The sequence below is a fragment of the Hetaerina americana genome, unplaced genomic scaffold (genome assembly GCF_022747635.1).
Source record: "Hetaerina americana unplaced genomic scaffold, ioHetAmer1.1.p SCAF_54, whole genome shotgun sequence".
NCBI lineage: Eukaryota > Metazoa > Arthropoda > Insecta > Odonata > Calopterygidae > Hetaerina > Hetaerina americana.
In genome coordinates, this window is record NW_027287139.1 from 1,547,942 (window position 1) to 1,560,276 (window position 12,335).

The 12,335-nt window shown below is 34.2% G+C and overlaps 2 protein-coding genes across 2 annotated transcripts; both read right to left on the minus strand.

Moving 5' to 3' along the window:
- Nucleotides 1-256: 256 nt before the first annotated feature.
- Nucleotides 257-2,708, minus strand: LOC139694751 (uncharacterized). The gene has a single exon (XM_071593256.1). The coding sequence runs from the start codon at nt 1,985-1,987 to the stop codon at nt 1,046-1,048; it is 942 nt and encodes a 313-aa protein (XP_071449357.1). The 5' UTR covers nt 1,988-2,708; the 3' UTR covers nt 257-1,045.
- A 100-nt stretch (nt 2,709-2,808) lies between these two features.
- MED9 (mediator complex subunit 9) lies at nt 2,809-11,442 on the minus strand. Its single transcript, XM_071593254.1, has 5 exons — nt 11,396-11,442; nt 11,203-11,311; nt 10,927-11,032; nt 4,589-4,877; nt 2,809-2,920 (listed from the first exon to the last, which is right to left on the minus strand). Exons 2-4 carry the CDS (start codon nt 11,301-11,303, stop codon nt 4,611-4,613), a joined length of 474 nt encoding a protein of 157 aa, XP_071449355.1. The 5' UTR covers nt 11,304-11,311; nt 11,396-11,442; the 3' UTR covers nt 2,809-2,920; nt 4,589-4,610.
- Nucleotides 11,443-12,335: the final 893 nt, after the last annotated feature.

The following is a 12,335-nucleotide window of genomic DNA, read 5'->3' on the forward strand; positions in this document are numbered from 1 at the left end:
AGTTTATGACTCTAACAAGGACATTCAACAAAAAAATGTAAGAACCTAAAAAATAATGAATAAGAACATCCATAGCCTTTCAGCAAATTTCCTCACGTTTCACAGAAAGTGACAACTCACAACCAACAATGGTATAACCATTACAGATAACAATATTTCTGTACCTAGCTTACTTCTTAAATTTTGAGATGATAGACTGCTATGGGAATTATGGTAACTAAACACAAGTTGAAAAAGTAGAAAATAAATAAAAATGAACATTGCACATTTTTATTACCTAGGATCAAATTGTGTTAATACTTAATTTACACCAAACACATTAGAAAAACCATAAACATTTGCTCATTGAAAAACAATCAAGGATCATTTACATTAGAATGAGTTGAATAGGTTAGGTAATATGGCATCATCACTTCAGCTCCAAATGCAGAAGCACACAATGCATGAACACTAGGTGGGCCAAATGTCCTCCTACTTCATTTATTCTGCCACATAAACACTGTATTCCAAACATTCACGCAGGCCAGGACATCCAAATACATACTGGTGACATAATTTCATCAGCACTGTCTTGGTCCGCCAACTATGAAATTACACTATTGATACTCCTTGACTGATTCTCTCTCCCTCCTTTTCACTTTCCAAGTTCATTCCAAAACATTAATCCACTTTGAGTACTTTAATTCACAGCAATCAAACCATTTATCAAACTTCTAAAGAGCAAGCCTTCTTTTTATGTTGAAATATCACAAAAAGGGCCCACACTCATAACAAAAGATTTCAATGCTATTGAAATCTGTTAATATTGGTCAGAAACACATTATGGTTCCTATTAAGCTTTCTGTATGTTTGTTCAATCAAGATAAACTACAAGAGAGATACGGACATGAACACATTGATCAATAAATATGAATTCTGAAAATTTTAACCTTTATTGTTTCAAACTTGTCCTATTAAGCCATCTCTTTGAGATAGCTTAGTGGCATCAACATTGCAACTACACCAGCTCAAATATGCTCAATTGTAGCTAACCTAAAAGGCACTGTTATCCTTTTGCCCCATAACGAAATGTTGGGTGCACAAAAGAGGCATGAAGAACAATGAGTAAAAGTAGATGGCATAAACAAAGTATTGTCCCCAGGATCATACGGCCAGGAGGCGACTGGATTGGTGAGAGGAGCACAAGGGCAACCCGCAATGTTGCTGGCCCTGCCAAAAGGGGCAACGAAATCAAAAAGGCAGTGTCTCCGCCTTCGTTCAATGAGGGTCGACCGGAATTGGCAGCCATCATGGGATCCAAATCCTCTCCAAGGGCCGCGGCATGAACACCTGTGGATAACCCGGCATAGTCTCCAGCATTTGACAGACCAGATATCCCAGCAGCATCATCTCGAGGCATAACTGCACCTAACACTACATCCCTGGCATTAGCAACTTGTCCCAGTTCAGTTGATGGGTCCTTATATGAATAGAGTGCAAAAGAAATCAAAAGGGAGAGGAGATGGCCAACAAGGGAATATCCCAAGAGAATCAAAATCTGAAGGAAAGATACAGGATATCTTCCACCTGTGAACACATAACCCAGGAAAAAAACAGTGGAGGATGAGATGATCACATACAACCCAATGATTACGACAGCTTCAAGCGCATGGTACTTGAAAGGGGCGGTTTTGGAAGAGGCATATGTAAGAAGACAGATGAGGAGAGTTATCACAAGAGTAGGTCCGACAGGATCCAGAGTAGGTTTCGTTAGAACCCTCGAGGGATGGAGTGGAGGCACGAGTGATAATGCCATTCGCCTTAAAATTTCGACTGGTGTGGCATAAGAGAGACGATGGAAAGCCGGGAGCAAAGGAGCTTCACTGCCACCTGAACTCTCAAATGAAGAAACACTGGCATCGGATTCGTCATCCATTATGCCCACTTTGCACCTCTTCCTTGCTGCTACGAATTCTTGATTAGAAAAACTTACATTATTTGAGAACATTTTCACTGTCGGAAATAAAAAATCCAATGAGATTTGATAACCTCCTACATTACACTTTTTTCTATGATTGAATCACTTTCCGAACATTCCCATAAATACATAAACAATGGCTTTCCTCACATTTACCTTCAATCAGAATAAACTGAGGAAATGAAAAAAATTAACTGAAAATCATCACGGCTATCACAAAAGAATTATTACACAGGATACAAGTTTAAACAGTATTACTCAAATTATATTACTATGGTATCAATCCCCTGAATATTTTGACTGCTCATAAATTATATTTTTTCCAATACTGATAATAACTTTTACGTCAAGACAGCACCCTCATAACAGACACCAAATGACATTTGGTTTTGAATTAAACCAGTATTAATGCTTGAATGCCATTTAAAAGATACTGTAAGCCAAAAGGTACTCATGCCACACTTAAGTAAGTGACTTTTCCACAATTAACAATGCCAAATCATCAACAGCATTATCACATAAATTTCACTGTTCAGCAAATTAAGAGGTTGATGACATCGCAAACACTCATTTAAATACTTTCTTCCCTTAATTGTTTGATATTCATAGCAACAGCAATTTTGAATAATTTACCGTAGTCCTTCATTGTTTTGATAATATTTACAAATATAAATACACCAGAGTTTTATTTCTGACAAAACTGCAATGATATGATGAGAAATTTTGAAACCTTATCCCAAGTAATGCAGCAATCAAGGTCTCCTTATTTTCTTGAGTTCCTCAGACAGTTTAGACACAGCTCTTCTCAAGGTCTCATCACTTTCAATGGCTCTTTGGCTTTTCACAAAGCCCTGGACCAGTTTTCTGGCAGCTGTTCTTATTATCCATGAATCAGCCAGTTTTTGAATGACCTGCTCATTGGCCAAAAAACGCAACAAAAAGCGTAACACCATTACGCTCAACCTTAAAAGAGGAAAAGAATGATAAAATAATTAAAAACCGGATTTTTACAAGGCCTTCTCCAGCAAAAAGAGCCATCATTAAGCGGGGCATACAGTTTCTGAAGTGGTGGTCACACTGACAAGAAAAAAGTGCTTCAAATGAATTACTGAAGGCCTACTACTACCCATGCCGTGATTTTTTAAAAAGCAGTAACTGCAGAAATCATTTCTTAAGCAGCAACAAATAACTATATTTTTAGCAGTTTCAAAAATATTTATACAAGGGAAAAGATGAAATTACACATCACACTGACAAAAATAGGTAGTGTTGCAAAGATGTGAGAGAATTTCACTTCTTTACATGGGCCAATCTTTGGTTGATTAATTTAATTAAAAATGACTTAAAATTAGGCCACTATTGACTGTTCATAATTCAGAAGAGAATTACAAGAGCAGAACTTGTTCCTGAATGAGGGCAGGGAAGAAACAACAGCTCTTTTCATTGGAGTACCAAGAATATTCACCAGAGATACACATCAGGAGGTGGAATCTATTCTGATCATTAACACATGGGTTGTTCAAATTGAAACATATCTAGCATGAATTGCAATCTCATGCACTTTTTGTCAGAGTGAATAAATTGTAAAAAGTGAACTCCAGCAAAGTGAATTTCAGCAAAATTTCCAGTGCTCAGTTTTTTATTGAAAAAAATAATTTCCCCTATGCAAAATGAACACAGTAATGTACTCATTGCTGTATCAAGATTTTTAAATCTCATGCAATTTGGTTATTACACCCAGGCATTGTTCAGGAAAATGATATTTTATAAAATGTATTTTTTTTCATTTTTGGCCATTTTTTTATGCTTGAATGCTTCTCCTCCCTATACCTATAAAATGACTCAGTCAAGTACATACTGCTCATGAAAAATGATTTAAATTGATCTTATTTGGCAATCTTAATAATGTTCTTTACAGATTCCATGCTGTAAACATGGAAGATTATTCAATATCTTCACTTCCATACCCTGCGAAATCTTAGGCAGAGATATTGGTTCAGGCAGTCAAGTAACTGAAGGTATTTCAGAAAGTTTCTCCCTATTTCCCAAACTTTAAATCGGTTCTGCACGTGTACACTGCAATTTTTTTGTTAGAGAAAGCAATTCGAAAATCCCAAAAATAATTGGCAAATAAAAAATGAAAAAATCAAGCAATGATTGTGCAATTCAATCAATTTTGTAATGCAATCAGTATTGCATTGCATTGCAAACAGATAATTATTCTTTTAGAAAAATTTATTCCAATTCATTGAATAAAACTTTCACATGAGAGAAAATGAACCAATGCATTCTGTATTTTTTTGTTCCCATAGTCAATTTTGAGGTATGAGTTCTAATAATCCATTAAAATTTCATTATAAGTATGGACATTAAAATAACTTGACTCTTTTCACAAATATGTTTAATTTATACATTCTGTCAAATACAGTTACTACATAGATGATTTCTTTCTTTGTAAATGTCCTGCGACCATCCAAGTTTTTAAGAATACGGTGCCTCGATTATCTACAGGTTAGAAACAATCATCCCACAATTCATTACTAATTACTCAATACACTGCTCTGCACACTTTTCACAAGAATGTCAAAATACACTACTTCAATATTACATAACTTAATTCTAACAGCTTACCTAAAACACTAATGAAGAGACACTATGCCTTTCCAGTGTTGTTGACTATGGGTTGTGCATTAGATGTAGGCAAGGAGTTGGTATTAATCTGCTGCTGCTGCTGAGCAGTAGAAGACAAAGGGGATGAGAAAGAGTTCGAGTTGCTGCTTCCACTTGGTGGTATTTCAAAGGTACACGTAGTCCTATACTTAAGGAGAAGTTCCCTCTTCAGACGCAGTTGTGTCCTCAAAAACTCCAAACGTTTCAGTTGCTCCTCCCGACTGAGGTCTACACCTGGTAGCCTCTTAACCTGACAGAACAAAGAATGAGACATTATTATTCCACCCATATCAGTATGGAATTTGCAATGGTCAATCGACTGCTCCCAATCTTCAGTGACTTTATTTACAAGAACAAGGGTAAGCAGGTTGTTGTAATCTACACTCAGGTTCAAAGATAATAAAAAATTTGATAAAGTGGACCACAGGTTTGTCAAAAGCTTGATTATTCAAAGTTGGCATTTGTCATGTGCTCAGTTAAATCCTACTCAAGTGAAAGAAAACAGCATGTTACATTCAAAGGTTGTTAATGTGACTGGTGAGAAGTCATGTCCAGGGCCTTGTTTGGGGCCCTTTATTTATGGAACTATTTATTAATAACCAGCCTGATCAAATCAATAATTCACTATGATTAATGTCCATGGACAGTGTTATATTATTCAGGAAGTTAGTAGTAGTAGTATTTAGGGGAGGCGACCGACAGCTGAGGGTGGAGAGAAACCCGGCATCGGCATTAGCCTACTCTTTATGAAAGGCGCCAAGGGATCCGCAGCTTAACGTCCCATCAAACGGATGGCGTACTCACTCAAAGTGCCCTCCACAAATCACCTCAAGTAGGGATCGAGATACCTCTGAAAAATATTCGCCACCGCCAGGATTTGAACCTGGGCCCTATGGGTGGGAAGCCAGTACGATAGCCACCTCAACATCTTGATCCCTTCAGGAAGTTTAAAGCAATTTGAGATGGTATTTAATTACAAGAAAATTTGCGCAATGCATATGAGTGAGTAATCAAAATTTTTTGCTCTTCAGCATATAAAAATGATATTATCTGTCATAGGCTGTCAAAAGGTTACAGGATTATTGCTACATATTCAGCGATTCACTAGTAAAAAGGAAAAACAAGTTAAACATCTTGTGGGTAACACCTGATGATAAGTTTCAAAATGCATTTTGGTCAAAGGATTCCAGTTTTTCTCAATGTCTAGATGAACGATTTTTCATCAAGTTTCAGTGATTTGCATTCATTGCCTACCTTGTATGAGGTATAAATTGTCCATCACAAACAGCCCTTTTTACTCAATTGTATTGACACTGTTACATTTATTCTGTGGGGGATTTAAATTTTGCACCACAGAGATGCTGCGTGCATAAAATGCATCACGATTGACAAGTAGATGAATACTTTGGTGTCAAACACAGAATAATGAGGATAAAAAACCAAGGATTACACATTTCCAGTACAATGTTATGATCTCAGAATTACCTATTCTGTATAAAAGTGAATTCACCTCACTTATAATTTTTTTAATGTGATGACAGGTAGCATTTTTCAGTTAAAAATCAGTTATAAGTTAGCTATAAGGTTTCCCCTATTCTGTGCGAGAAGAAGATAGGTTTTTAACAATATATGTTATTACATGACAATATTTCTGATTATTGTAAAGCATTTATCATTCTACAGTTAAACATTTAGTGCTCTTAGGACTAAATTTAATGAACTTGAGTTACTTATTGTGATATATAAGCATGATATCCTCTGTTCATGCAAGCATTGGTACAAGGAAGGTAATTAATTCATACTTGTGCTGCAAAATTGTTGCTTACTGAAGTAAAGAAAAAAATGGAGGGGTTAGCATTTATCCCTATGCCCAGCAATACCGTATAAATTTAAACTGCTAAAATACTAGGAATTAATATTGATACAAAACACTAACTAGGAGACCCACATCAGTCAGATCTGTAATAAACTGGGTAAAGCTGTTTATATGTTAAGAAAGCTCAACTTTCTTATTTCAAATGAGTATCGTTTAACACTTTACCATGCCTTCTTTCAATGTCATTTGCATTATGGTGCTGAGTTATGGGGTCATTCCCCACATGCTACACAAATTTTGCTAGTACTAAAGAGAGCTATTCGCTCTCTTGCTAATATACCACCACATTATTCCTGCAAACCTTTTTTTTAGGTATGGAATCATGATTGTATTCAGTTTGTACATCTTTAAGGCTCTGATTCATGTGAAAGTTAATTTAGAAACTTACCAATTAAGATCTCACATCCATAACTACTCCACAAGGGGTAAAGTGAATCTAAATATAACTTATTGTTGATTGTCATCAACTTACAACACATTTCATAATGTGAATATACAACTGTATAACTATCTGCATATTTAGTTGAAATTGGATGGTATCCAGAGTTTCAAGAATAGGGTAGATACCTGGTCACTTGCTCACCTACTTTAATAATAGGATGAATTCTTTTGAGGCAATCATCATCACATTTAAGAACTTATGTTTATATATTAAGTAATATTTATATTGACGATATTTAATATGGTTGTACTATTTCTCATAATGAATAAAGTATTATTATTATATTATATCACCTCATCCAGCACCTATCAAATGATTTTGTAAAGTTCACACCAATATTGTCTGGATGGGATGATGTGTGTGTTGGTTTTGAGATAGAAAATACAAGACCAAATGATTTGAATAATTTATAAAGTGTTATGCTCTCCTTAATTTTTCAAATCTTGCTAACATTAAAAATCTATTATGCCATTAAAATTCAAAATCAGACACAACACTGCCTAAAATTGCTCCAAGCATGCATTCAGATCTTTGAGTGACCAATTCACATCGGCAAGGAAGATTCCTTTACAACGAAATATAGCTCCATAACATAATCATTTCATATTTTTGCATAATAAATTTTGAATTCAATTATTGTTTGAAACTTTTAGCACAAAAGCAACTTTTGCTCACACTAAAACATGGCTGAAGATATTGAGTTGTTGGACAGAAATTCCGTGCCAGGAAGCTAAACATTATCTTTTAAAAGGGTGATAATTTTGATATTTTTTTTTAATTTCCACAGGTCATACGTAGCATGTAGGTATGGGAATCGTCAAACATAAAGAATAGTACAAAATACAGGTAAATTACAGCATTATGAACATGCTTGAAAAAGAACATATGCATGCGAGTATGTAATAGAACAAAATGCACAATTGCTTTCCATTTAAAAATTCATCAAATAAATAATAGCATTTCATTTGGAGGAGTTTCTTGAGCTTCAATTTGAAAGAAAATTACTATGCTTAAAGTTTGTCTTAAGTTACTTTTACTTTTTATGTGATTCCATAGTAAAAACTAATTTCTTTAATGCTTTGGGTGTTTTGACAGGAGTGATGTTTTCAGAGGCAAATGAATACAAACGGCCAATGGTAATACTTTACAAAATAGTGCAAGATCATTTGTTTCACTATTTCATATAAGAGTGTATTACCTGCCACAAACTATTCATAATATAACAGTGCTAATCATAAAATATGATATAAGGTGAACCATGACTATTCAAATAAAACTATACAGGTATTCAGTGAACATTAATAATCCGAACCTGCTGTTTTTCAATTGCAGGGAACTATCATTTCAACCAATGGCATTGATTGAAAGAATATGTTTTTCTTCTATCAACTTTCCATCAATTTGGAATATCATGCATTAGGCATTAACTTCACTTTCCTTAATTCTTCCTTCTTCTTTACAGAATAACTACAAATGAAATTCACAGGTGATATTCAAAGAATAGCATTGAGCAAAGATGAATCAAGGAATAACCCCCTTGGCATCCCAAGTTTACATCATGGGCCCCTACTATTTCATATATCTATATTTTATGCAAGCAATGTTATTTTCTCATTTCTTTCACCCCACTCAATGCACGTCAACAACATAAAAATATTTAACATAAAACACAACAATGATGAATTTCTTCATATTAATGCTTCCCTATCAATAATTTCTGATTGGCACAAAAAAATTAATGATGTTAGACATTAAGAAGTGGATTTAATAATTGTTTTCTCAATACAAAGTCACCCATTAATTTTAAATATTCTTTCACAGGGGATACACCTGCAAGAAATTCAGTAATCAAAGTCTAAATCTTAGTTGATTAGTCACCAACATTAAACAGGCAAATCTGGAACTAAATCTTTTTGCATGTTAAGATTTTTAAGAAGACTTACAAAAGAGATAAAAGATATATCAATCCTAAAAACCTTTCTTTTATCACTATATCCATTATGTATAAATGTGCATATCTTATGTAAATGTATTAGTATATATTCATATGTATACTATGAAAATACACGTATACACATGTGTGTATGCATACATGTATATATCTCATGAGATGCAAAAGAAAATGAAAATAACCTGAGAATATTCAATGAATATTATGCATACCTACATAATTGTACAAAAAGGAACACACTGAAGTCATAATCTTGCTCGACTAAGACCCAAAATTGAAATGCGCAGTCATCTAGTTAACTTAATCAATTAGCTGTTCCTTCTCGCAGCTAACACTGTAACATTCAAAACAAAATTATTACTTGGAATTAATCAAGCCATTCTATTCCCTTTAAGATTTTTCTGAGAAAAGACTTAACCCAATGAGTTTTCCGAATGAGTACAAATACATACAATGTACCAAGCATTTAACTATTATATTTCATGGAGCATCATATTTTGGCAATTTGTATCCTGACATGTTAAACCTACATGTCATCAACAAATATGTACTATTATGATTACGAAAAACTGTTGAGAAATTATTAGGATTACAACATGGCCCCTTAATTCACTTCTTAGGCATCAATAGCACAGTATTGCTCAAGAGAAAAGCCCATGTCTTTTAGAAGTCCTTCCAGGAGGACTGGAAATAGTAATTAGCCATTATATGAAACCTGAGTTTAAGATTTGAAATAAAACTGGCTAATGGATTATCTGACTATTCCATGAAATGACAGGAAAGTACTTTGCATTAGTAGACATTATCTAGTCTTTCTAGTAACTTTAGGGGAGGCAACCGACAGCTAAGGTCACTTGCCCTCTTGGGGATGGATGGGAAAGGAGGAAGGGTGGAGAGGAACCTGGCATTGGCATTAGCCTACTCTTAACTAAAGGTCCCAAAGGGTCTGCAGTTTAATCCGATGGATGGCATACTCGCTTAAACTACTCTCCAAAAAGCACCTCAACTAGGATTATCAATACTATTGCCTGTATTTATACAAACCTGTATATCTTTATCAAGAGTCACTAAAAAAGTTCTAATAAAGCTATCAGAATTCCAAATATAAATTAAATTAAGGAACAGGAAGATGGATGTGGTAAGACAAGTTGCATTATCTCAGCAATGCCTAAAATCCAACTGAAAAAGATAAATTTTTTTGCACAAAGCTTTTGCTGCCTCTTCTCATGTTTATCCTCTTCTACCAGTCGATAGATTAATAGAAAAATCTTAACCAGTGGGTTACAGATAATAATACATTACTGTAAGTAACAGCCTCCATTAGTTTCACATAAAAATATAGGGGGGATGATATACATTAGATCCTAAATGGGCCTGGACCAGCACACAAGATATCATGACGAGACGTAGATGTGGGATTAGAGACCATTCTGAATTCTATTGTTATAGATTCTTTTCATTGGAAGATTAACTTTCAAGTGTTTATATCTGTTAATACACACATGGGGCAATGGAAGATATAATATATGCTAAGTGAAATTAGAAAACTTCAGCTTTTCACGGGTATCATATAAATATGCTGAAATTTCTCGTGTACCTCGAGGCTTACTACCATTTCTACCACCAGCTTTATTGTACTAATCACATTCGATAATAATTTATAAAGTCGTCAAAGTATTGTGATGTGTAACTAGAGTCGGCAATGTTGTAAAACATAGAGGTAAAATATAGTCCAACTGAATTTCCCGCACCACAACATTGTCACTCAAGTTAAACAATGTATTTGATAACTTGATATAGTAAAAGATAAATATTTTCAAGCAGTGAATTGATTTGGTTAATTAACGTATTTATGACTCTTGCAAGGGGGTAACTGCTCTTCTAGAAGATTCACAGCCCATTTTAATGAGAGTTGACGTTGATGAAATATTAATAAGTCTAACTTTATGTAACTATTTAAATATGCGCAATCAAATTCTATAAATCTAATATACTAAAAGTCATCACTACATAAACGCTTGGATACAAACCTGATCTCTTGCCTGATCAAGCTTCTTCTGCAACTCCAATATTTTCTGAGCAGTATCCTGCGATTCTCTAGGTTTTTGAGTGGCGTCGTGTGGATCTCTTTCAATGCTGTAACGAAATACAAATCGATTTAAATATAAATCGGGTTACGAAATCCCGCACTTCAATTATTAATTTATTTATATCCGCCAACCACACGTTAAATACAACAGACTCAAATTTTACTCGGAACTTTATACATATAGTAGCCAGTATCCATCCATCCCTGAGCTTTATACCTTCTGATTATTTCATAAATTAAGGGCAAAATTTCAACATCAACTTCTTCAGCAGATAGTTGCGGTAGAGGTACAGATGTTTGCTGCTCCTCGGCGTCCATTACATTGTCTTGGATAAGATATTAAAGAGTAATAACTTTAAATATATTATAGCAACACGAGGAATAATGAAATTATATATTTTAACAATTACCAAAAATCTGTGCGCTATACTAAAACTTCAGATGCTACTATTCAAATGTTTGCAATTCGAAACTCCTTTGTTAGGCATCGAAAAAGAAGCGCAATTTTGAAACCTACCACATTTGCCAAAAGATCTCTTATGTCAATTTCGATTCTTTATTTCAGGAAATTAAACCAATGAGAAAAAATTGAGCATATTTGAAAAAAATTGCATATGTTAAATAACTGTAATAGTTGGCAAGTGACAGTTGGCAGCTATTAGAAGATGTATCACGAAAAACATATGTACAAAAAGATATATACGAGATGGTATGGTAAACATTTTATATAAGTACGATAAAAATTAATTAATATAGCAAGCACATTACATTATAGTTGAAGTAATAATGCGATTAACAATCAACAGGTCTCATAAGATTCAAAGAAGAGATTTTGATTTATTGAGATTATACCAATTATCAACATTAGAAATGTGAAGCATTTATTCATATGCTACTCAATCATTCTTAGTAGTCCCGAATTGGGATACGGTCAGTGAAATATTAATGCTGAAAATAGGCAAAGCTGCCGGGAAATTTCTTGCATTCTGAATATAAGAATTAAAGCATAGTTTGGCAAATAGTCTACAACAAATGGACGAGGGTTACATGGGTAGTAATTGGGCGTATGAAAGTTTAATACTGAGAGAAGTTGAGTGTTGCCTAAGTGGAAGTTAATACGTTTATTAAGGATTATTAGGTAATTGGAGGGCCTTCTGTCACATTTAGATTTCCATTTGTGGATTGAAAGATGATGAGAGGGATTGGAGTTGGGCCTGAGCATTCCTAGTTTGTAATTTATGAATTTGAGGAATTTATCTGAAACACATAGTATTTTAATTTGGAATATAGGTATCAATCCAAAAAATGTTATCCTCAAAACATAAATATCAACAAAATTATGACAAATAC

What these genes read in the sequence shown, in the direction of transcription:
- LOC139694751 (XM_071593256.1), bottom strand. Translation starts at nt 1,987, where the DNA reads ATGTTCTCAAATAATGTAAGTTTTTCTAATCAAGAATTCGTAGCAGCA.
- MED9 (XM_071593254.1), bottom strand. Translation starts at nt 11,303, where the DNA reads ATGGACGCCGAGGAGCAGCAAACATCTGTACCTCTACCGCAACTATCT. An exon ending in ATTTATGAAATAATCAGAAG is followed by an intron (nt 11,033 to 11,202) that starts GTATAAAGCTCA and finishes ATTTCGTTACAG; the next exon opens with CATTGAAAGAGATCCACACG. An exon ending in TTGATCAGGCAAGAGATCAG is followed by an intron (nt 4,878 to 10,926) that starts GTTTGTATCCAA and finishes TTGTTCTGTCAG; the next exon opens with GTTAAGAGGCTACCAGGTGT.